We start from the raw sequence: 25,934 nt of genomic DNA on the forward strand, positions 1-25,934 counted from the left end.
GAAATGACCAGAGAAAAATATACTTTATAAAGACTTTTCCAAATGTGTTATATACCAAACTTTGGTTAAGTCTAATTAGTCTATTTCTATTTCCATTTCTTGAACGGTGGCACTAATTGCACATAATCTTTATTTCTTTGGCCAATGTCCAACTTTATACTAAATTCCACTCAAATCTGAAAAAGGTTTATCGCTAAAATACACAACCAGTCCTTGGTTCTAGTTTTGTGTATGTGCTTTAGCTGCTTTTGTCTGTTTTGGGAAAAAATATTAGACATTAGACATTATTAATAAGACATTTTACACATCTTATGAACTCAACTAGTAATTGATAACCTATTAATAATAATAATACTAATAATTATAATTATAATGTAAATTATAATAGGTTGCATTTCTCATTAATATATCTGCTGATTATATATGTATAAAATGGTTCTTCATTATTTTAAATTGAGGAACTAAAATAAAACAGGTGTAGTGACCAGTGAGGAGGGGCTTTTCTTTTCCTCTCTCTCTCCATTCGTTATTGATTTCATTTGTAATGAGGCAGTAAATAACTGTTATTTGTATCAAAGAAAGAGTCCCATGGCTCTGACTGGATCATTAGCAGAGGTGCCTGGATCCCTGGACAAAGGCCTTAATCCTCATGTCCTGCCCAGTAGCTTGATTTCAGAGACTAACTGCGGTTCAAATCCTCTGCTGCACATTTTACATTTGTTTTCATTCCGTTATTGATATGCAGTTGTATTTTTTTCCCCACTGGAACCATGTTATCGTTTCCAAACAACATTTCCAGATTCAGGACAAGAGCAAGTCCTCTACTAGTCTTTTATTCTGCTCAGAGTTTTACAGATTTTCTTATATTCTTCCTGCCTGAAAGGATGAGTGAGTGTGACACTGTCATCAGTCAAACATGCAGCGTGTTGGCAGGTCCACAGGACACATACAGATACATACATGCTATCTACCACCTCGTATGATAATGTGGAGTTTATCAAAAACATGCTGTCCCTGTGTCTCTCTCATCGGAGCTGTTAAAGAGCCGATCACCACAGAGAAAGCAATCGCTCAAGGCATCTGTTCCCCTGTGAAAGTAGCTGAACAGGGTAATTGGAGGCTCTACTGACGGAGAAGAAATTGATGAACAGGGCAGAATTTAAAGCAATACATCATGTGTTAGCCCTCATGTCAAGCAACCCTATGTAAGCATGTTTCCTCCCCCCTGAGCTTTGAAATAGTGTGTGTGTGTGTGTGTTTGTGTGTGTGTGTGCGTGTGTGTTTGTGTGATTTTGTTCTTCCACATGGACTGTGCACAGCTGCCACTGCTGCCACAGATGATACTTATTTTTATTAGATAAATCAAAATACAGATATATAAATTCAAAAAACTTTCCACTACTGCTTCAAAACATACAATTATTCACTAAATACGAGTATAACTTACCTATAATAAATATGCCTGATGTCTTTCATCAAGATCTTTGAATATTTCCCCAGGAAATCAAGTAAAATATCATCAGTTTTCTGTAAACTCTCCTCAGTCCAACGAGTTTCTTTTGTCAACCGAGTCAGATGTTTCCAAAAAACCCACCAAAGATACTTTTTGTAGATATTTTAGGTCTATGCAACATTTTGTGATCCATCTCTTGAGCTATTTGTTTATCTGCTGGCAACCAAAACCTGCTCAAACGTGATTGGTCAAACTGGAACCAAAAAAAGAAAATTTGGCCCCTCACCTTCATATTCACATGCAGAATCTGCTTAAAGGGATTAACTATTGTTTGAAATACAATTATATGCTGTTCGATTTAGATTTCCCTTAGTGGCATTCGAGAGACCAAATCTAAACCATAAGGGTCAAAGGTTTTGACCATATTCTGTTCCATATAGACAGAGAATTTTTTTTACCCCATTAATTGATCTCTTCTGAAATGTGTTTATGAAAAATTCTCTCGGCTATTTATGGATCCATTGCTCACAAAATCCCACATCTTCAGCTCTCATGAAATATTCAGATGAGATGAATGAAGCCTCATTTCCAGCACAGCGTATCTGCCTGTGCCATTTACCTCCCTGTCCTCCCTGGGCGCTCTTAATGGGTTGTGTTCAACATAGGCAGCCTCCATAGGGCGACAGACTGTGCCATCACCTGTTAGATAAACATTTGTGCTGAGGCTCGGTTTATCAGCTCCTGTTCGGCTGAGTCGCCAAACGTCCGCCAGCTGATTTTCCGGCAAAACAGGAAAGAGAATACCCCCCAACCTGATGAGCAGGAGAAGTAACAGCACAGAGCATCTCAATGAATCAGGCTTTATAGATATGCTCATGGCTTTGATTAGAGGATAAGTGAATCAATTAATTGAAAGACAATTAATCACGAATTAATTTTGACAAAAGTAATTTGTAAGCACAAGTTCACAATATTTGACATTCCAGGTTCTCAAATGTGAGGATGCAGAGATGTTCTTGGTCTCACTGTAAGCTGAATATTTTTGAACGTTTGATTATTGGACACACAAGGCTTAAATAAATTAGCTTAGGACTCTCTGACAGATGGAAACATCCTAAATCAATACTGAATACACTTAAACACACAGAGTCTTGACCTTTAAACTAACTTGATTTTATGTTTGCAACCAAAGATGTGACATGTAGGAAATGCTGAACCATTCAGCTCGTCAGAACTGGAACGACTCCACGATCTTCACGCCTCAACAGCCGGGTGGCGACACGCTGAATCCACAGCCGCCACTTGGACAGAGCGAGGTTAGAGATGAGCTCTCGTCAGCGAAGGTCACGTTTCAGAATTTGATCATCGGAAAGTTTTATGTGTAATCTAACAAAGACACATGTGACTTGTATTATTTATTATTCATATTACTTCATTCAGAAACACTTAATCCGAGATTATTTCTTTGCCATTCATTTTAAATATTTCAGTTTTGTTTTTCTGAGATTATTTCGGAATAAATCCCACAGTTCATCTTTTGTCATTGTGCTTCTGGCTTGTTTCAGATCCCGAATTCTGATCCAGAATCTGTAGCTCAGGTGTGGTTCAGGTCATTGGGAGAGGTTTCAAATGTTCTATTTATAGTTTGAAAGGGTTGTGAGGTGGAAGCTGGGTCTTGTGATGACTCATCCAGACTCGGACTCGCCTCTGATATTTAGTTTGATCCGTGTCATCTCGTTGCATTGAAGCCTCTGTAGCTGCAGCTTGTTATTTTGAGAGGCTGACATGTGCACAAGGTTCGGGCTTCACCTCGTCGAATCAAGTCTACATACATGAATACATGGGTAAAAGCAAAGAAATGAGTTGTGTTGTTGTGTGAGAGCAGTGTGTTGACACGGCAAACAGTAACGTGATATCCTGGCTCTGAGCTAATGTAACACAAAGAAGACACCGCGTCACCTGCCATACTGTCAACATGACATTATTATGTTAGGATGCGTTAGTTCAAGAACATGGAGGGTACATCTGACTGCTTGTGTGCAGAGACTGTGTAATAGATACCTGGATTTGAGGATAAGCAGTTGTTGCACTAAGAGAGCAGGGTGCACTTTAAATCCCAATTCATCTGACCCACAACGGTTTATAGATTATGTTGAATTGATTGCACTAATATTTATAAATGATTTTTTTGTTTGCGTTATACAATACAACAAAATTATTTAATGTTAACATTTTTGTAGTTTTTATGAACTTTATTTGACAAGGTGTTCTAGCATAAAAGGGAACAAATTTAAAATATTCCTCCGCAGTGGTTCTGTGATAACATGGTGCTGATGAACCACAAAATTAAAGATTGTGTTATTTGTGAAACTTATACTGAAATATAACAACAAGATGAATTTGATAAATTCCCTCTGAAATGAGTTGCCTGAAATATATTCTCGGAAATGTATGACTTTTTTCTTGTATTACTATGACTATCGTTATATTGTAAAATGATTCTCTCTAAACTCTTTGTTTCTTCAGCATGATCCTTATACTCCATTGTTCATGACAAATGTGGTGATATTTTATGAAAAATAATAATAATTTGTTGATGTTGGAATAAGAAAATAGGGCTGACACGTTTTTTCATGGGTGTTGATAGAACAGTGCACAACATTACCTCACGCTACATAATCCACTATGATAATCATGTTCATATGTCATGTAAATCATGCACTGATGTTGCGACATGCAGGAGCTGCCTGATCAAGCGGAGAATTATGGGTTTAATATGAACTGCAAACTGGAACAGCACAGTTCTATTGTGGCTTTATGCTGCTTTTTGTCTCTATGAAGACAAAGTGAGAGAAAGTGACACACAGAGACATGTTTGGACTGGATGACAGATGAAGGCAGACAGGCTGGCAAACATATAGGGTAACAAATGACTGTGGACAGGTGGGTTACCAACACCGCGGGGCCTATTGAATCATAAAGGGTATTGGTGTCTGTGTGGGAACAGCAGCAGAAGCAGGAGCAGCAGCAGCAGCAGCTGTGCTCGCTTTCATCATTCACTCCCTCATCTCATTTAACGCAGGTGACACTGGGAATATCTGGCTCCTGACCCTAGAGGAGAGGGCCATGCGTACGGTTTGCCCTGTGGGCCACAACTCACAGTGGAGATATGATGTAGTAATCAGCTGGTGGACAGCCTGAGCCGGTAGCTCCCTGCTTGTAGGGCAGGCGGCCGGTGTTTATGCTAATGTAGCGATTGCTCAGCAGTAGTGTAGCGTGAAGAACAGATTTTGTGTCATAGAACGACAACATCTCACTCCATCACTGAGATGGAGTAACAGGTAACTGGACTCGAAAGAGAGAGGGAAGAGGGAAAACTGCTGAATTCAAGTAATGTGTAATCACCTGTTCTGAATAGAAGGGGAAAAGACCTGCAGTCCAATGTATAAAGGTTTACAAGTTTATAGGGTTAGGGTTAGGGTTAGGGTTAGGGTTAGATAGGGGGTGTGAAAATGTTTTTTTTTGTATGATACAGTTTAGAAACCCATCTTCATATATACTTTGTCATGAATTGTAACACAAGCATTAGCCTTCAGCCACCGGCTACTACAAATCTCCAATTATTCGCTCAGTTTACAACGAATTTAATCATGATGGTTAGCGTAAGAAATACAAAAGAGTTATGCGTTATAGGGCAGCAACTAACAATTATTTGTATGAACCTTCTTATTCTTCCAATTACTTTTATTAATCACTTAATTGTTTGGCTTGTAAAATCTAAGTTAAGAATTAAAAAAAATACCCCATCACAATGTCTCATAGAAAAAAGGTAACTTTCAAAAACTCAAATATATTCAGTTCATCGTCACCTAAGACCAAGACAAGCATTGCATCCTCATGTTTGTGGACAATGTGAATCAAATATTAAGCATTTTCGCTTGCCACTGACTGAAGTGATTGACTAGTTGTCAAAATAGTCTTGCAGTTGATTAGTTGATCCACTAGTTGCTCTACACGCAGATCGACAATGTGTTTGCTTAGTCCTCTCTAGATGGTCATATAAAGTATAGCATTAGGAAATGCTAAAGGGTGTCCCTTTGTTATCATGATTTTTTGTTATTGTAGTTTTTGGTTTATAATTGTGATGTTGAAATTGGAGAAAAATATAATACACAAATGATTTATCATAGTGTTCTTAACTTTCCATTTAAAAAAAATGATTATACAAGATTCACTTAGAGTCTGTTCCTGAGCTCACAGGCAAAAATGATCTCCATTAGTTTCAGACTCTTCATTACTGTGTCACAGATGTGTTAAACAACCCACTGTATATATTTATGAACACACAGAGCTGTCATTACGCGGCACAGTTGTAACAAATTGGCCCTGGAGCCAGAAATCCCACATGAGAACACAAACAGCTTCAATGATGGTCAGCCAAAGGTGAAGTGGTGGAGCCAAGACAGCTTGGTCACACATGCATCATCCGTGTGTGAGAGCAAACATCACAACGGTGCTGTTTTAATACGGAGGAACTGGGTGCGCTGCCGATTTATCCATCTGTGATGATTGATGGATCTGTAGTAAAGGTCCGTGAGGGAGGGATCCACTGACGGGACCGAACTGTTCAGATGTGTAATGTCTGTGATTTTTAATTTCACAGTCCGAAGCATTGAGGATGAATGTTGGCAAAGGTTTGCACTAAATGTGACCAAATACCCCTAAATCCTTATGTATTAATACAACAGCACAGTATTCTGTGGGTGTCATTTACACACCAACTCAGCTGCCATTTAATTGCCAGTTTTCCAACACACTTAAAGATTTAATATATAGATCTAATACAATGTTTGACCTTGAACTGTGCTATTGATTAGCCATATCAAAAGTAGTAAAAGGCATCAAAACTGTTGTAATAAGACTTAACAAGTCACAACAGTCTCTGTAGACAGCAGTCACAGGTTTATGCTGTGATGATGTGCAGCCTTTAGCTTTAAGAAAATAAATACCTTAATTAAAATGAAACAAACATAGGATAACAATACAATAATATAAAAATCACTAAAATGAAACATTTGCAGTGTAAAATACTACCTTGCTGTAATTTTAATTAAATTGTGTCTGTGTCTGACTTTGAATTTACATAGTTATGGTTAGTCATTTTTTTCTTGTTTTTAGTAGGTGTTGCATGTTTGCTGTTTTATAACGAATGGAATAAAAATATCTGTCCCATGGAAGAAAAGAGAAACAGTCAAATTCATCAGCTCACTGATGTTGATATCAAAGAAGATGAAGATATATGTATATATGTATACATATCCTCAGTGCTCTCCACCCATCGCTCCATGCATTGGATTTTGGAGCTGTGAAAACATTCTGAGGGAAACTCTCTCTGTGCCTCCACTGCTACTTGTGTCTATGTTTGCACACTTTTCTCAGCTGCTCAATGCTCATCTCATAATCTTTCTGCTTTAGTCTCTCTCTCTCTGTGCCTTGAATAAGTGGGAGGGTGTTTTTACCGCTCCTCTAGCCCGGCAGCCACTGACTTGTGGCTAATAAGGAAGAGGCGAAGCCAATGACTCCTCTGATGGTGATGGTAGGAGACTGTTCTCCAGCATGAGGCTCTTAGGTAGTGCTGGAGGTTTATACCAGTTATACACACACATAGATATAGTGCAGATGCAGTAAGGGCCGTCCAAAATGTCTGTACAGGTTATACTATTCTTAGAAGACATACAGAGGGATAATAAACTAAAGAAAGGGGAAATTTGCTTCTCACCTCGACCTCAAGATTTTATGTGCTTCAACCTTCACCAGATCTCAACCCGATAACCTATGGGAGATTTAGAAATGACTGCACTCTCCACTGCCATGATTGAAATGAGGGAACATTGTGTGGAAGACACTGCAGTAAAGGTGTACAGCTGTAGCTCTTGGTTATATTTTCACCAGTTTCTCTTTAACATTGCAAGTTGAGGCAATTTCCCAGTAGTGATTGGAACATATGTAGGATTGCTTGGCCTTGGTTTATGTTTTTTTAATTCAAGGGTGTGGTCTTTTCAGTTTTAGAGAAGGACTTATAGATAGGACAGATTTGGAATACTGTCAATCAAAAAGCTGCGTTTTATTGTCTGTGACGATTAAAGGTCCCCCCAAAAAAGTTGAATCAATAATAACTGAACTCAAAGGAGCTAATGGCTGAAAGGAGAAAATGTCTACATCTGGTCTTTGTTAAATCTGCATAGAACTTGAATTCTGCTTCTTTTCCCATGTGATGACAGATGTTTTCAGAAGTACAGCAAACATTCAACCCATAGATGTCAGTGTAGCAGAGGTTTTCTCCTTGACTGCAAGTAAAAGAGGAATATTTTTACCTCTGCGTCACTCAAATTCATACTTTCTCAGATCAACAGGGTTAAAAACAAATGAAGTGGATTTCTTCATGTAGACATTCCCGTGGCACAATGGTAGTTTGTCTGCCCCTAATGTTTCTAATTTCATTTCTAAAAATAAAACCATCTCTCTGAATCTTTCCCTTCCGGCCGGGTCGTGTTAGTCTTTGATCCTTTATGGAAGGAATACAGCTCCACACTCACATGCACATGCACATGCACACGCACACTCACACACACTCACACACACACATACACACACACCTGGGTTTCTCTACCCTCCCACTCATGAATTTGCTTCATCTCTGTGGTTATAAGAAACAGTCTCTTATCATGTCCTGCATCTATTTGCACTCTTTTGCATTTTAATGTGTTAAGTTCTGAATTACACATATCAAATAAAATTATTATGCCTCTCGTATGTCAATATGTCTAATCTGTGATGAGGAAAGTTGTCACCCTGCAGCGGTTTCACATATTCCTTTTAGAGGCCCTCCTAGTGACAGTATTTCTGTTTCCTGTCGCTCTGCAGGGCTCAGCTGATTCCTACACAAGCCGACCGTCTGACTCAGATGTGTCCCTGGAGGAGGAGAAGGAGGGCGGCCGGCAAGAGAAGGAGCAGCAGGCCACTGTTCAGCTCGAGAGGGCAAAGGTCAGCGTCACTGCACAGAAAATCACAGGGAACACACACATTCTCAGCTCAGGGACAAAACAAAGGATTTGGGTGGATATTCGAATTACAATTACACCAGTCCAGGCATTACCCAAACCAGTCACCTTGAAGAAAGACTGAAGAATCAACTCATGTAACATTCTGTCAAAAGGTGAAACAGCAGCTGTACTATGAAGTATGTTACTGTTAGGGCATCAGGAACATACACAATGTCACTTTGGAATATATTGTTACCGCATCGAAATCAAAAAATTAATGAGTTAAAGGAAAGTGATAGTGAACCAACTTAATCAAATAGCTTCATTTCTCAGATTTCCTTTTCCACTCTTCTCTCCCACAGACTAAAGCGGTGGCGTTTGCTGTGAGGACCAATCTCAGTTACTGTGGTGCGTTGGACGAGGAGGTTCCCGTGGCCGGCACCGCTGTGTCTTTTGATGCCAAGGACTTCCTGCACATCAAAGAGGTATAATTCAGGCTCTATCCTGTATGTTAAACCTGTACGGAGGATTTCGTTTATGCAAGAACAGATTGTCTTTTGTACAGTTCGTCACTTTTTTTTAAATATTAAACTAACCAAACCAGTGGCTTCTGCAGAGGAGATTTTAAAAGCACACACTAGTGTGAGTTAGCCAAACCTATCTCTCTATTGATTTTCTATGATTCTGTGTTATGGACACTTACAAAGCCACTTTATTTTTAATACTGATTTTCGATGTTATTGCCGCATCATTCATGTGCATTTTATTCAGAGATGGAGACTAAAATGCTGATGATTTCTGTCCTCATTTCACAGAAGTACAACAACGACTGGTGGATCGGCCGCCTGGTGAAGGAGGGCTGTGACATCGGCTTCATCCCGAGCCCTCTGAAGCTTGAAAACATCCGTCTCAATCAGGAACAGAAGAGAGGACGCTTCCACGGGTGAGTTGGAGGAGGAGGACAGGGTGTGAGAGTGCAGGCGGCGGAGGAATCAGACGACATATGGATCAAGGGATAAAAGACAGATGGACGGATAGTGGATGTGTTGAAGAGCCACTTCCGGAGAGAGTAGAGCCGGGCAGTTGGGAGGAAATCAGGTGGATGGAGGCCAAGTTGTGTTGTGTGGTCCAACCACTCATAGGGGGGCCATCACACAACTTTCCATCAGATGGGGGGGATGTGTGTTAGCCACCGCCATTTATTCAGGCTAAAGTAAATTAAAGTTACATCACATTGGAACCGTTTTTTTTAATGTCCAGGGAATAATAAACACGGCTGATTATTTTCTGTCTTAAGCTAATGCTTTCGTATTAAAAGATGAGATTTATCTTTATGCAGATTTATTTGAAGAAAACCTTACTTTTCTGGGGTATTCATTTCCTGTATGGTATACAGTGTTGTACTGTGCTCTTAATGTAGATCTGGAACGGCATCACTAGAGCTCACACCTCCAATTAAGGTCCAACAGTCTCCTTATAAATCTACCTTCAAATTCACTATATACTGATTTGTATTGGTAACTGCACCAAATTGCACATGCACATACATATCAGTGCTCTAAGAACAATCTTACAATGTTGAATAAACTATCCCTGTGTGCCTGTTTTACCCACAGAGCAAAGTAAGCCTTGAACACAATCTGTGGTCACCTGTTCTCCAGGGGTTTGGGATGTTTGGCTGATGACAACTTGCAGGATTTTACCTCATCCCTTCTCTCTTTGTGTTTTCTGTCCTGGATGCAGCAGTAAGTCCAGCGGGAATTCCTCCTCCAGTCTCGGAGAAATGGTGTCAGGAACTTTCAAGCCGAACCCTAACTCTGCAGGTTCGTCCCACAGACACAAGTCCACTCACGTCTGAGAGGAATAACTGGGTTCAGGTTTACAGAGGGAGTAGTTTGGCTTGGAAGCTGCTCTGTTTTTGTCATTTATTCACACCCTGATATTGTGATGTTTCATATTTTCAGATATAATTTTTGTTTGCACTCACAAAATTTTTTTTCTTTCTTTTTCAGGAAAGCAGAAACAGAAAGTGGTGAGTCCATTGAATTAATTTATTATTTTTCATGTTTTGTATGCAATATGATAAAATCTGGTAATAAACAAAATAGTAAGGTAATAGTAATAGCTTAAGTTACTGATCAAAATAACTATTGGAAAATAGAAACATTTACCAATGTGTTTTGGTATATATACTTTGTATAATGATAAATAAATTTGATCATCTGCATCTAACAGTTTTGTTTGACATTATTTACTTCAAAGCATCACTTGAGTTATATTTGGGGTGACTTTTGGGTAGTTGGAGACTCAAGAAGACTTAAGACTGGCAGTGATATCAAAGTTTGACTGAAGCTGTGTGTTTCCTCCAGGCGGAGCACATCCCTCCCTACGACGTGGTTCCCTCCATGAGGCCGGTTGTCCTGGTGGGACCTTCCCTGAAAGGTTATGAGGTAGGACGGGCTGCTGCTCCTCCAGATGTTCTCATCAGACTCTAATTCACAGCCAAAACTAAAATGTAGTTTTCCTTTTATCAGTCAAAAGTTTTCTACAACTAATTATAAGGATCCAGGCAGTGTGATGTTTATTCACATAAAGTAATTTTCTAATCACTTTCTGAGCCTATAGTAAGTTGACATTTTAGTAAAGATCAAAACTCAAAGTTAGCTGGAATGTCCAGAATGAATGATGATTGAAAAGAAAGAAAAATGACATTACAGATAGAGGTATACATTAAAATATATCGCGCAAAAAAATCCTTCCTTCGTTCTGTGAATAATCTGCATAGACATAACTTTAGTTGTGCATTACTAGTGGCCTCCATCCAGGGACTATAGATAAAAATCAGCTTTCAGTTTGAATGAATTGACTGTATTTACCTATTGATTAAACAGTGAATAATAATGGCAATAATAATGATTGTGTAACAATGCTTCTGTTATTAGCCATGCTGACTCATTCCCTGTATTACATCATGTTTTGGGCTCTAGCTAATTCCCAGAGATCCAACATTAAAACACAGGCATTGTCATTGATTATCAGTTATCACTGGAATCACAGGACAAACAATGAAGGAGGCCAAGGAGTTGGCGGGAGGGGGAGTCAGTTGTCATGGAATCACAGTCCTCGGTGTTGCCATGGTAACAACCTTCGCTGGATAAACTGCGGTGTCTGTCAATGTGGAGCAGAAATAATATTAGAAGCAAAATAATGCTTTTTAGAATTGGAAGACTTACCACATGACATTTTGTGTTTTCATGGCCAAGTACAGATGTTGGCGGCTAATCATTTCCTCTTTACTGCATATAAATAAGAAAGCTCATGACAGACAAGCTTTGAGTGAGCTGTGCTGCGAGATGAGGATGTAGTTACCTCTAATAATCATAATGTAATAATAAAATTCACATGCATTGCGTTAAAGGGGAGGTACGGTTGCCATATTGAAATAAATGTAAAAATAAATATTTATTTAACACAAATTCTCCAAAAGCTGTAAAAACTGTGCACTTAAAGTATAGCAAAAATATGTTTTAAGTAAAAGAAAACATCATGCAATATTACAACCCGTGACAGTTTTATTTTATTACAGGTTGTCAGTGTATCGCAGGGCCAATGTACAGAGACAAACCATTCACACTCATATTCACAACTACGGTCAATGAAGAGCATCTAACTAACCTTACCTCAGTCTGCCTGTCTTTGGACTGTGGGTGGATAAAAGCCACACAAACATGTGGAGGACATGCAAACTCCACACAGAAAGACTCCAGAGGTCTGTGAGACCAACTTTTCAATGTGCCGCCCTTGCATATGAAATAGTAATCCTCAGATTAATTAGTAACTGTAACTTTCTGGTGGTGGAGTTAATAGTACATTTCTCTCTTAGATGTTGGAATAAGAACATAAAGTAACTTAAAGTGGTATGCGACTTGAGTAAATGTACATACTAACTTCCACAGCTCTTTGCTTTAGCTCAAAGTACGTCAACCCTCGGTCACCTGAGATGACTGAATGTCTATTAAGAGGATTTTCTGAACAGAGGCAACTACTACAATTGAATTTCTGCTTCAAGGCCTCAGAGTGGAGCATGGGCCAAAGCTGCACTGGAGGCTGCACTGCGTACTCGCCCAGATTCATCACCTGTGCACTGGCCTTCTCATTGTGGCTGCTAATCACTTTATTTAATGTGGCTGAGCGCCAGGAGAGAAATTGTGATCGCTGTGCACAAGTGTGTTATTCGGAGCAGCTTGTAACACTGTTGTCTGCTTGTCTTTCATTTCTTCCTCTCCTCTTTTCATCTCACCTCCTCCTCACCCTCATTCATCTCTGCAGGTGACAGACATGATGCAGAAAGCACTGTTTGACTTCCTGAAGCACAGGTTTGATGGCAGGTAAGACGTTCAGTGTGTTCAGTCGTCGTTCAGCGCGTCGTCCTAGTGCACGCTTGTGCTGTATGATGTGTGTTTTGTGTTGTTGCAGGATATCCATCACACGGGTTACAGCTGACATATCCTTGGCCAAGAGGTCAGTACTAAACAACCCCAGCAAGAGGGCCATCATTGAGAGATCCAACACCCGCTCCAACCTTGGTAAAGCTACAGGAACTGTCTCACTCAACGATGTGCATGTCTGGTAAACATTGTGCAGTTATCCTCATATGCCTGTTGTTTTCATCGTTGCTCTGCTGTATGTTGTTGTCGTTTCCTTGCAGCCGAGGTCCAGAGTGAAATAGAGAGGATCTTTGAGCTGGCCAGGTCTCTGCAGCTGGTGGTGCTGGATGCAGACACCATTAACCATCCAGCGCAGCTCATCAAGACCTCATTAGCGCCCATTATCGTCCATGTTAAAGTGTCCTCACCTAAGGTAAGATTGAAGGCTCAGGCCCTGTTCAGACCTGGTTTTATACACCTGTCCTGAGAGATCTGAGCACACCTCAAAATGCATCTTGAATCTGTGACCACTTGTGATCAGATGTCACTTCCGGAATTATTATATAGTTAATTCAGGATTATGCCTTCTGGAAAAAGGAAGATTTTAGATGAGATTTAAAAGAGGACACCATCTCAGACCGCCTTTTTCTTCAAACAACTCATTCCACAGCTTTTGGGCCCAGATGACAAACGCTAGTTTTCACCCTATAGATTCAGTAAGGGGCAAAAAAAATCTGCTGGTCAATGGTCAACCCATCAGTTAAGAAAGTGTTCAGGAGCCCTTTGGTGTCTTATACTGAAATATTTATTGAAGCTTAGCCAAGGAGAAAATCTGAATTCATTGATACATCAGCTGTGCATAATGTCCTCTTATATTCTGAAGTCTACTTTCCTGCAGTCACACTTTAAACTGGTACAGATAATTTAATCTATGGGTCTATTGTTTCCTAAACAATCAAATGTATTTTCTAGTTCTGGAGACAGTATTGCCTGCTTACGCAGTCTCATATCTCCCAATGTGTAAAGGTGGGCAAAATAACCTCACTTTTTTTTTTTTTTAGATATTGACAAGGGGGTACCCCAAGGCTCTGTCATTGGACCTCTACTTTTTATGATATATATTAGTTAAAATATATATTAATGAAATTCCCTCCACACTCACTTCACTTTCTCATGTTCATCTTTATGCGGATGACACAGTTCTGTATTGTAGTGCCTCCAACATTGACTCTGCCATAAATAGACTGCAGATCTCCTTCCACATTCTAGAGAAGCAGTTAAGTGACCTGAAGCTAGTCCCGAATTCTGACAAAACCAAATGGATTATTTTTTACTAAAGCCAGAAACACTGATTTTAATAGTTTAAAACTCTGCTCCAAAAATGGTACAGCTCTGGAAAGGGTCACCAGCTATAAGTACCTAGGCATTTGGGTTGATGAGAAGCTTGATTTTAAACCACATGTGAATCAACTCGTAAAAAAGCTACGAATAAAATTGGGCTTTCTCTATAGAAATAGGTGCTGTTTCACTTTCCTTGCCAGGAAACGCATAATTGAGTCTGTTTTTATATCAGTTTTAGATTATGGTGATGTTATTTATGGGAATACATCCCAAACCTCACTGAAATCCCTGGATGCTGTATACCATTTTGCTTTGCGTTTTATCACTGGAGACCGCTATGGCACACACCACTCTACTCTTTATAACAAGGTTGGCTGGCCTGCCCTGTCAAAAAAGGGATAATCATTGGAATATCTATATTTACAAAACAATCACTGGGCTACTGCCATTATATCTCTCCTCTCTCATCACCTGGAATTGTAATAACCTCAATACCCGCTCCCAGAGCTGGCTCTCATTATATCTGCCTCGGGTTAACACTAACTTGGGGAAGACAGCTTTCTGCTATAAGGCACCGTACATCTGGAATGAGGTCCAAAAATCATTAAAATTGGCCTAATTTATTTCATTAAAGGAGTTCTCTTGTTTCATGTAGGGCTGGCTTCTCCTGCAGTGATTGTAACTGTTAGTTGGGTTAAGCTTAACCATAGTATTTTATAGTATTTACTGAATCGTCAGGGTTGATTTGTGACCTTTTACTTTGTATTGCTGTATGTATACATGCATATTTATTTATTTATTTTATTCTTATTTATTTATTTCTCAATGTTTTACTCTTTATTGTACCCTCGGCACCATTGTGGTGTCTAGGGAGTGAAGCCTTAGACCTTCGCCAAGCTCTCACACTTCCCCAAACAAGACAGCCAGCTGCACTATGCCCCAGAGAGCGGAGAGGAGAAACTGTTTTACTTTTATTCTCATGCTATTAAAATTCAGAGTGAAACCTGAGAGGACCCTTCCAAGCAGTGAAGGAGGTCTGAAGCATATCGCACGACTGCTGCTCTCTGAGTTTGAACATATAGGAGCAGCGACAGGCGTGTTATTACTTGTGCTGGTTTGATTTTCTGGGAATTTAATCTCCCAAGGGCCAACATGAATACAGCAGCTGTAATGTTCAATGAGCAGTCAAATTCATAGAACTGGAAATGGTGATGAAGAGGCCTGTCTGGTGAAGAGTGTGGTTTGTTTGATAATTAGTAGTAGTTGGTATTCATTCCATAATCTGAGGCATTTCCCTCTATTTTTCTATTGTGTATGTGCTTCCCACAGGTTCTCCAGCGGCTTGTCAAATCAAGAGGGAAATCTCAAAGCAAACACTTGAACGTGCAGCTTGTTGCAGCTGAGAAACTATCACAATGTCCATCCGTGAGTCCAATCCTTCAAATCTATACAAGCAAAGCTAGACTTTGAGAAGAAAAACGCATGCGAGCATCAGCTTCACTTGTCTCTCTTCCTCTCCGACCTCAGGAGATGTTTGATATTATTCTGGACGAGAACCAGCTGGAAGATGCTTGTGAACATCTGTCGGAGTACCTGGAGGCGTACTGGCGTGCTACACACACGTCACTTAGCACGCCACTCAACCCCCTGCTAGGACGCAATCTGGGCTCTACTGCTCTCTCCCCGTATCCTGCCGCCATTCAGGTGAACCTCTAGAAAAGAAAAAGAAGTAGTGGTGTTCTTGTTTCCTTTGTTAACTTTAAGTTTGAACTCTCTGATTATAACGTGTATTTATAACAGTGTGTTGCTTGTCTATAAAATGCAATCTCTCCAAAATCATACCTTCATATTCTGCTATTATTGCTGCAGTTCTCTAATAACGGACTGAAAGCAAAACTCAAATCCTCTGAATATCAAACATGTTCCTGCAATCTCAAAAAGTAGTTGAGAAATGTTGCACTTTCATAATTGATGGAGATCAGCAAACGGATTTATAGAAAGTTGAAGAATATCCAAATATTCTGTGTCTTGCTGCTGCCCTCCTCAAGGCTCTTAAGCTCCATGGAAAGGATCTAATTACGGAAACTATCAGTGTTTTGTCCATAGTGATTATATGGATTTGCATCGAAGGAGTGAATTACCGGAAGCTCTAAATTCAAAATAAGAGAAGTTCCTGATCTATTTATATATTTTATTAAAGTCAGTTCTGCTTTAAATACATTTTCACTTTCATATCCTTCACATAGAGCATCGCTAAATATGATGCAAGCAGGTATTTAAAATAGATTGAACTGCATTCAATGTTTTTTGACCTGTAACGATTCTTTTCCGCTCTTTCATAGTGTTAAACTAACAAATATAAAAAATCATCACCTCTCTCAAACAGGCCCAAAGAAACATGAATAGCAACCACACAACAACAGACCATGCGCCCGTGGAACGCCGCAGCCTGATGCCCGCTGACGAGAACTACCATAACGAAAGGGCGCGGAAGAATCGCAACCGTCTGTCCTCAGGCTCACAGCAGAGCCGGGACCACTCGCCCCTGGTAGAGGAGGACTACCAAGACCCCTACCAGGACTCTTACAAGCCTCACCGCAACCGAGGGTCGCCAGGAGGCTACAGCCAGGAGTCCAGGCACCGGCTGTGAGCTGAGGCTGCAATCTCGAGTCAAGGCCTGTCCTTCTCTAAACAGCCACTGGGGACCTATGAGTGGAGGCAGCTCTCCTGTGTCTATATGATGAAACCACTACACTCATTTGGATTGAAACAAACTTGTATTGATGTGTAGTACCTCATATTCCCTGTGGCTCCTGCCAGACGGGCATTTGAATATAGAAAATTACAAATCCTGCTCTTGCTTTGACATGAACAAGGGAAGGATAAGAAAGTAGCACAAGACCAGAAAAGTGATGCTATAAAGGGAAGGCTTAAGCTGGAGTCGATCTGAATGTGTCTCAGATGTGGGAGTAATCGAATACACTAGCAGATGTAACGTAGGCTCCTCTAGACCCTTCCCATCACCTCAGATGTTACTGTAGCATGCAGGTTGGACTGTGGCGACAGGTCACTACATGCCTCAAATCCAGTGCCAGATAGCAAGAGCATCCAGCACAGCGAAGATGATCAGCACAGAACCTGTTGGCACGCACCCAGGAGCCAGTAGAAGCAGAATATAATGCATCTGTAACGCTTCTCAAGTTCCTTTGCCACTGTCCTCGATGTGAGTGTAATAGATCTCGTGGAAGCCTGTTCCCAAATCCAGAGTTTTACAGATTTGCTTTTTAAATGACATGGACAGTGTCGTAGTGTTCTCTTCAGGGTTCATACAGTTGCTCCCTGTGCACAACCCTGTTCTTTCTTACTGCCATTTTCTGTCGTTACTCATGACAAGAGAGAATTATTTCAAAGAAATCATGCAGATATTAAAACATTTCAAAGCTCCAAACCTCAGGAATGAGAGGTCACTACGACCTGGAAGAGTGTTGACAGATGTAGCTTTTATGTTCTCACCCATCTGATGGGGATACTGAGTGTAATGTTGATTTGTTAATAAAATATTGTTATGATTTAGTTGTTACAGAAAACGTTTTTCACATCAGGAGCTCAGGAGTCACTTAGAACGGTCGTGCCAGCATGTTTTTCATACGCCTTGCATCTATCAGCTGCTGTTGTCTGCCGTGCTCAGCAGGACAACATCCGGAATTGATTAGATTGTAATGAAAAGACTTGTATTGAGGGCTTCCATTTGTAAATACAGTAAACTAATTATAAAAGGATTTATTGAAGTTCATGAAATTACATTCCATTAATGAAGTCCTTGCATATGCCAAGCAATGTCTGACAGAAAAAGATACTTTCCTTCTTCTTACTTTTAAAGCTTTTGTCAATAAAGTAAGTGAGTAAGTAGTCTTACAGGCCTCAACTATTCAATTTAACTTTCATTAAAAGACTAAAAGAAGATAAACCATCAGAAAGCACATGTGCAGGACTGTCTGTGCTGCATTTGACATAGTGTCTTTTAATCGTAGCGTGGCTTCCTGTATTTTTTTAAATCAGATGAATTCACTTGGACGCTGACAAAGGATGATTATACTATTTCCTTTTAATGAAATATCCTGGTATCTTGTACTTTAGTATTTGTTGAAATTATTTTTAGTCCCTATGCCAGAGCTGTCATTGATTCTGGAAAGGAGCATTGACAAAGATACTTCTGTTCTTATCTGCCATTAACAGTAGCTTTTAATGTTGTTGTTGTTTCAAAACTCTGGAGAATAAGCAACAATTTAAAACGATAATGAATACTGCCTGTGAGAGAATGATGCCTTGAGTAGAAGTTTGTGTGCACTGTCAGTTTACAATTGTAATGAAATAAACTGCCCTTATGCTGTTGTATGGATAGCTCTTGCTTTCTTTTAAAAATACACACATGCTCTTTGTCTTTATTTCTTCATTAGACTAAGGTTTTTAATAGAAGGTGAAAATTCATGAATATTTTGGGTTATAAAACTGAACAACATTAAGAAGAATGATATTTTTTCAAGAGCCTCAAATAACATGGTCAATTTGCTTATTTTTCAAGTATAAAATCTAAGGGAACATCGATATAGTATATTCTATTATATTAATTTCTATAGTTTGTCGGAAAATATAAATTACATGTTTGCAGAACCTAAAGTAAGGTCTTCAAACTGCTTGTTTCTTTCCAAACGCAAAACATTTAATACATATATGTCAAGAATATCTATGAGAATTTATAAACTCTCTTTCTTTTTTTGCCTATGAGTGAATAGTAAAAAAAAAACTATGAGTGAATGATTAAATGATTATCTAATGTTCCTTTATATTATATTATCCATCCATACATTTTCTATTTGTCATACTTTGTGAGGGTCCCGGAAGGACAAAACAACAGAAACACGTGTCTCTACAATAAAAATATAACGCAGATCTTCTGTATTGTGGTTTGTACCTCTACGACAGAACAGGTGCGCATGCGCAGCACTGACAGCTAACTAGCGGAGCGTACAGCACAGCTGAATCACCTAGCCGCACTGGTTAGCCTCGGGTTTGTTTTATGGGAATACATCCACTGTCACACTTAACTGTCCGTCACATGGCAGACGTATCGTTAGTGGTAATTCATACCAACATGGCGCTCGTTCTCAACACCTCGGACAGCTCTTCGCGTGTGGAGTGAGCGAGCTAGTTAGCTGGGTAAAGTTGATATCATCGAGGCTAGCTAGCTAAGTTACGGCGGATTCTCGCAAGCTGGCATCGGCAAGACGTCGTCGTCAGCCATGGGGATACTGTTCACCAAGCTATGGAGGCTTTTTAACCATCAAGGTAAGAATGGCACGGTGTCATTTACCGTACAAGTGGCGGAGGCGCAGACAGCGAGGTGGGCTGAGTGGGCAGAGGAGAGGCCCGTAGTGAAAGAGGGTCTGCCGCCGAGGATCCAGCTTCACACACACCACAGCTAACAAGACCCGTCACGGTGTTAACCACTCTGACTGACATGCTTTTTATACATTGGTGTATTAACCTCATTATTAAATCCAGGAGGCATGTAGCCCTCTGCTAACTTTGCTAACCGTCCCTGCGTTAAGTTGCTGTTTGATTATTTATGCTCCCAGCATCGGAGCTGCAGGTCGGATGACACCGAGTCGGTCCCCCGGGTTAGTGTTCTCAAACCGGTAAACAAACAATTCGAAAGCCCTGTAACATTAGTGTTCCGCCCAGTATCACTGGAGATTGCTGCATAAGCATAGCACACTGAGGGCAGCCACATCATCAAAATGCTCCAGGGAATGTAAGGACCACTGGATGACTTCAGGGTGAGTCACACTGACTTTGTACGGCCACTCTTATCAGAGTGAGACAGGTAATACTTCATTCATTCATTAACGTCCCTGTAACAGTACTGTCTCTGTACAGTCGTGGTGGATCGTGACTCTGAGTAGATAACATGGGACACACATGCTGAGGGCAGTCAGTTGTGAATAAAACAGCTGTAAGTCCATTACATCTACTCCAGATCTTACACCGGTGTACTGAACTGTGCACAGGGAGAGTACCACACAGAGCGATTTGCATCCCTAAAGTTGAGGCTTACATAGACCCAACCAACCTGCTGCTTTGTCTGTATTATACAACAATAGGTTTTGAAGATGCCACATTGAATTATGGGGAGTAGTGTCCCACAATTTGCTCTTAAAATTGCAATCAAAGCAAATTATTGTTTTCTCATTTCAAAAGTAGTAGTCATTTTGCATCCCTTCATTTAATTCAGATCTGCACAACACTTGCAAATATCAGTCCCCTAAATGTACCCGATTTGTTTTGTCAAAATCCATGAATTAAACCTGAAACAGATGATCAGTTAGTCCGTCTATAAGTGAATGTATATAGGTTCCTATCTTTTTTTTAAATCCATTCCAGATTTTTTGTTTGAGAGCAGAAATGATTCATTCCACTTTCAGATTTTTTTATGCTTTCATTTAAGTCATCATTGCAAGTCGTCTTTTGTTAGGTCTTCATTTTGCATCCATCCATCCTGTCACTGGACTCTGTAAGGCTTTTATTGTCACTTCTGGATCGATCCCCAGATGCACTCTAAAGTACCAGGATGTCTTCTTACCCTGACTGTCCCTAGCTGATTGTTTCTATGTGGAGAAACAACAGACGTTCATTCACAGAGAAGACACGTGATAAGAAATTATAAAATAAACATGCCGTCCATTTTCCAGTTAAATGTTAAAAAGCTTCAATGAAATGTTAGCAAATGTTATGTTAACTTGCTGATCTTAAGCTTGTAAATAGTTCCATGTTTCTGTCCATTCTCTGAAACGTTTATCTTCCTCATGTTTATATTTGGCCCTGGATACATATCTCGGTCTAACCTGTATATTATGCAACAGGTGGGATACAATTTATTGATCGTAGGAGTGGGGAAATCTCCCCTGTAGTCAGATAACCCTATCATTACCCCATGGAATTGTCCAAATATATTTGTTTATCACATATGTAAATGTGATTTGACTGGGTAATATTTTTAATTATTGTATATTCATGTGATATGCTATTTTAGTCCCCACATAAAACGTTTTTGGGGCAAATAAGGGGGATACAAACATTTCCAATAACCGTCTATCAGGAAATATATATATATGTTACAGTTAGGTCACAGTTGCCTTTTTACTTTTGGAGTGGACATCATGTAAATAACAATTAAAATGGTTTTGTTTTATATTGGTTGATTCTATTAACACAGACATGCCATTTATCACAGCATTTTATGTTATTTTTATACATTTAAGCTTAAACTCAACAATGCACAGCAAAAATACGCATTGCAGAATAAAAGTAGCTTAAAAAAATGCAAAATACTTCTTAGCTGCAGACTGACTTGTGGCAGGAAACACGTGCAGCCAATGTGCCACCTGCTTTTCAATATGTTAACTGTCAATATATCAACCTGCAGCTTAGCTGACACCTGCATGACATTTTTTAAATAAACAAGTTTTAGTTTTCCGCTCTAATTTCTTACAGTTTCACAGGACTAACTTACAGCCTCCAAACATTTATCACAGTGTAATCAACAATTTAACATTTCTAACATAACTTACTCCTGGTCTTCACACTTGCTTTGTCTATGTTCAACTAGCTAGAGTTACCAAGACAAGGGGATCTTGTGAAATTCTGTCTGTTGCTCCTTTCACTTCCTCACCTTCATTGAGGTTTGGTCTCAGTTTGACTAACAGCTGTTACTTAGAGATTCATAGGGCAGACACTACCCTCTTTACTGTGTTGTTTACAGATGGATCCAATTTCCTTGACATTTTTCAGTGTTTTACTGACAAGAAATTTTAGTGTGGTCATTTAAAACTATGAGGGACATTGACGAATTGTTGTCATTTTTCACAGCACACTGTATGGAAAAAAACCCTATCAACATACTGGTTGACCGATTTTTATCAGCCGATTTGTCCCTATCTTAGATATATTGGTGTTTACTACTTACTGCATCTACACTCTCTTTAAGACGCCTATTTTATTCTTTTATAGAGCACAATGCAGAAAAAGTGCTCAATTTGGACAAACTGTGTGCTAATCTCCTGTCATGCTCTAGTTTCTCTCAATTATCTGTTTGGCCATAACTAATAACACCAGCTGAACTATCTTCATATATTTTTGGCATTTTCACAAGGTCTAAACTTGACAATGTCCTTAAGTCTTAAAAGTTAAAGGACAGATATTATGTCTTTTGGATTTTTCAATTTCCTCTAGTGTATTTGTATAGTTTTAGAAAACACTGCTCCTGAAGCTTCTGAAACGCCTTGCCAGTGGTCCGGCCGATACCTCTGCACCATTGTGATGTTTCATGAGGTCACGGTGACCCATAGATTAATAATGCATTCCTAGTTGCTAGTGTGACACCACCCTAACAAAGCCAGGTAAAGCAAGAGCAGAGGCTGACCAATCAGAGCAGATTGTGCTTTGAAGAGCATGTCGCAAAAGATTGATAGAAAATCAATCAGCACTGTGATTCAACAATTCTGTGCAACGTTGTGTCCTTTACCTTTGTCCTATCCTTCTGCTAACTATAGCCTTCAGTGTATCAGAAGAGAGACAGAAAAAACTATTTTTCACAAGTAAATCCTCTCTTTACCCCATTAATACCACTCACTAAGTAATCTGTAGCTGTGAAAGTACGCCATTCACAGCACCACAGTGTCTCAGCGACGCTTGACGTGTGAAACTACACAATCTTCCACTGAAAGATGGTGCTGAACACAAAAAGGGCTGTTGGTTGAATCACTCAACGCAGTTCCACATCAAAAAACATGTTTTTTTTAAACAGATTACTCGGCTGAGTTTATATAACAGTGATACATCAGTCAGTCACCAGCACTGAGCCCACATATTGATGTCACTGTAAGCTCTGAATTCTTTGTGTCTTTTTTTTCATTTCAGAGCACAAAGTTATTATTGTTGGTCTGGACAATGCCGGCAAGACCACAATTCTTTACCAGTTGTAAGTACAAAATGTTATCATTTAATTAAACTTCTTTATGTATGTCCTCACAGTTTTTTAAATCATATAATATTTCATAAATGAAAAGTTTACATTTTACCAACATGTTTTTTCTTCCTTATGCATAGTTCTATGAATGAGGTGGTACACACCTCTCCTACGATTGGCAGTAACGTGGAGGAGATTGTGGTCAACAACACTCATTTCCTGATGTGGGACATTGGAGGCCAGGAATCCCTTAGGTCTTCGTGGAACACATACTACACCAACACAGAGGTAATGATGGCTTATAGTGGCTCATCGCCAATCAAAGCATCACTTTGGTTATGGCGTTCTACAGTTTAGGATTGCTAGAGTAATCACTACTGTAGGTACAAACTGCTGTGTGTCAGATTTTCTACAGTAATGTCGAAGTACTGGAAAAAACGTCTGCAGAAAATCAAGGAATACACATTTTTATCAAAACTTGGTCCCGGTCCAGACCAAGGTCAGACAAAGTTGAGATGCTTGTCATTTTTTTTTTACCAGTGTTTTGTTTCTCTCCATCTTTTCTGACCAGTTTGTAATTGTGGTGGTCGACAGCACAGACAGAGAAAGGATCTCTGTGACAAAAGAAGAACTCTACAGAATGTTAGCACACGAAGTGAGTGTCACAGAAACGGGATGGTAGTATTTGTAAAACATTGCATTAAAGGTATTTATAAGAATGTCCATAGATATGTTCAATACTTAGTATCAAAAGTACAGCAGTGTTTTTACCACACTTCAATAAATCATCTTTAAAAGATGTAAATTGTTAGAGGTCTAAGTTGTAGAAAAAGTAATTTAATACCAACTCCTAAGAGAAAATTCAAATCTTGTTGCTACAAAAGGCTCATATTAAACTGATTGCAGTGTTAAGTACAGTATGAAGCACAAATTGTGGGTCACTAACAGAGCTCAAGAGAAACAATTAAAAATATTAGTTGTATTTGTAAAAACATTTTTATGTTTAGATTATTCTTGTATTCTTTAATAATTAAGCATTTAGTAAATTTCCTTAAAAAACTCTGCAGATTCAAGCTATTTTAAATGCAATGAAAATGTATACAACCCAGCTTTGCATCAGTGTTTGTGATAATAACATGGCTATTTTTAAATTAGAGTCACAATCTGCCATGTAGATTAAAAAACTACAAAACAAAGGATTTAAACTGCCTGTTACACTCATACTGATTCACAGGACTTCATTCAAAGTCTGACCGTATTACCGAGGTATTAAGGTTTTCTAGTTGAGACTTTTTTAATGTGCTCAAACATAACAGTAGAACTCACAATGTTGTTGTATGTAGCTCTCAAAATATAACAAGTCTGTCTTCATACTCATATTAGCTCACATTAACACACCATTTTCCATGAAAGGTTAATGTCATTATGTTACATTTCTTACCCTCTCCTTATTTGATGTCTCTTATCTGCCCCTCCAGGATTTAAGAAAGGCGGGGCTGTTGATCTTTGCCAACAAGCAGGATGTGAAAGGTTGCATGTCTGTGGCCGAGATCTCCCAGAGCCTCCAGCTTACCTCCGTCAAAGACCACCAATGGCACATCCAGGCCTGCTGCGCGCTCACTGGAGAGGGGTGAGAACTACAAATAATACTCACTTTATATTGGACTGTAGTGATAAGTGTTCATACAGAGATTTTGTTTTAATGCTTTCTGCTCCCACTCTCTTCCATATCCCAATTCTTCTACAACACTCCCGACGTCTTGCTCGACTCCAGGCTGTGCCAGGGCCTTGAGTGGATGATGTCACGGCTGCGTGTGAGATGATGACCTTTGACTCTGATCAAGAGTGCGCCCTTGCTCTCTCTTTCTCTCTCTCTGCCTCCAGACAGGAGCTTGAAAATGGGAGGAGGATGAGGGTGAGGTCAGTGGATGGATGGCCCTCTCCTCTTTCCTGTGAAGCTGACGTGGGCAGACCGCTGCCAGGACGTTAAACCCTTCTGTGATAATTTATTTTACAAACGACGTTTGAACTATGAACAAAAAAAGAACAGGACCTTTTTCAGAAGGACATTGGACAGCAAAAGACACTCAAATTATTTAAATTTTAATTTCTGCATGGTTTTCTTTTAAGAGAAACACAGAGGTGAGCAAAGGGTCTGACTTGGAACTCCTTGGACTTATTATTCAGCTGTGTGCAAGTTCAGCCCATGGTGGCCTTTCAGTATTGCCAGACTGGCTGTTGCGATTTTAATCGCCCCCTCCCCCCTGTGTATACAGCCCAGTATTCTCTTTTAACGTGGTGCCTGGCGCAGAATGTTCAAGCGATGATGGTTGATGGTGACTGAAACATGCAGAATGGAGGGTTAAATCACACAAGGCCCTCTGTCTTTCAGTCCATATGAATAATCGGTGAAATAAAGTGTTTTTAACTGTATCAGGTGACTTGCATTGCATCATGAATGTGTATTTCTTTCAGGTGGTTCCCACGATTGTCCTATTCTTTATTGTTGACTTATCTCTTGTGACAATTTTGAGCTACAGCGGATTCATGTTTGTAACTGCAGTTATTCTGTTTGTAGTCCTACAGGGGGCAGAATGTGTCACATGGTTTTCAGTGAGCACGATGAGCAGCTACAGGATTAGGAA

The 25,934-nt window shown here is 39.6% G+C and overlaps 2 protein-coding genes across 4 annotated transcripts in view; both read left to right on the top strand.

Moving 5' to 3' along the window:
- Positions 1 to 17,537, top strand: part of cacnb4a (calcium channel, voltage-dependent, beta 4a subunit) — a 30,501-nt gene extending 12,964 nt beyond the window's left edge. For 2 of the 3 annotated variants that reach the window (XM_062402695.1, XM_062402697.1), the window contains 12 exons: positions 8,378 to 8,497; positions 8,859 to 8,981; positions 9,312 to 9,439; positions 10,240 to 10,319; positions 10,509 to 10,528; positions 10,866 to 10,946; positions 12,826 to 12,884; positions 12,973 to 13,082; positions 13,205 to 13,356; positions 15,594 to 15,689; positions 15,792 to 15,968; positions 16,651 to 17,537. In XM_062402695.1, coding sequence (XP_062258679.1) covers positions 8,378 to 8,497; positions 8,859 to 8,981; positions 9,312 to 9,439; positions 10,240 to 10,319; positions 10,509 to 10,528; positions 10,866 to 10,946; positions 12,826 to 12,884; positions 12,973 to 13,082; positions 13,205 to 13,356; positions 15,594 to 15,689; positions 15,792 to 15,968; positions 16,651 to 16,914 — 1,410 coding nt within the window. In that variant the 3' untranslated portion in view covers positions 16,915 to 17,537. The remainder of the gene's footprint in view (positions 1 to 8,377; positions 8,498 to 8,858; positions 8,982 to 9,311; positions 9,440 to 10,239; positions 10,320 to 10,508; positions 10,529 to 10,865; positions 10,947 to 12,825; positions 12,885 to 12,972; positions 13,083 to 13,204; positions 13,357 to 15,593; positions 15,690 to 15,791; positions 15,969 to 16,650) is intronic. The other variant, XM_062402696.1, reaches the window with a different exon arrangement.
- A 1,713-nt stretch (positions 17,538 to 19,250) lies between these two features.
- arl5a (ADP-ribosylation factor-like 5A) lies at positions 19,251 to 25,730 on the top strand. Its single transcript, XM_062402698.1, has 6 exons — positions 19,251 to 19,610; positions 23,241 to 23,301; positions 23,430 to 23,577; positions 23,861 to 23,944; positions 24,768 to 24,919; positions 25,064 to 25,730. The coding sequence occupies exons 1-6, from the start codon at positions 19,565 to 19,567 to the stop codon at positions 25,110 to 25,112; spliced, it is 540 nt and encodes a 179-aa protein (XP_062258682.1). The 5' UTR covers positions 19,251 to 19,564; the 3' UTR covers positions 25,113 to 25,730.
- Positions 25,731 to 25,934: the final 204 nt, after the last annotated feature.

The sequence above is a fragment of the Platichthys flesus genome, chromosome 13, assembly GCF_949316205.1.
Source record: "Platichthys flesus chromosome 13, fPlaFle2.1, whole genome shotgun sequence".
In the NCBI taxonomy this organism is placed as follows: Eukaryota; Metazoa; Chordata; class Actinopteri; order Pleuronectiformes; family Pleuronectidae; genus Platichthys; species Platichthys flesus.

What these genes read in the sequence shown, in the direction of transcription:
- arl5a (XM_062402698.1), top strand. Translation starts at nt 19,565, where the DNA reads ATGGGGATACTGTTCACCAAGCTATGGAGGCTTTTTAACCATCAAG. An exon ending in GAGGCTTTTTAACCATCAAG is followed by an intron (nt 19,611 to 23,240) that starts GTAAGAATGGCA and finishes TTTTCATTTCAG; the next exon opens with AGCACAAAGTTATTATTGTT. An exon ending in ACAGAATGTTAGCACACGAA is followed by an intron (nt 23,945 to 24,767) that starts GTGAGTGTCACA and finishes CTGCCCCTCCAG; the next exon opens with GATTTAAGAAAGGCGGGGCT.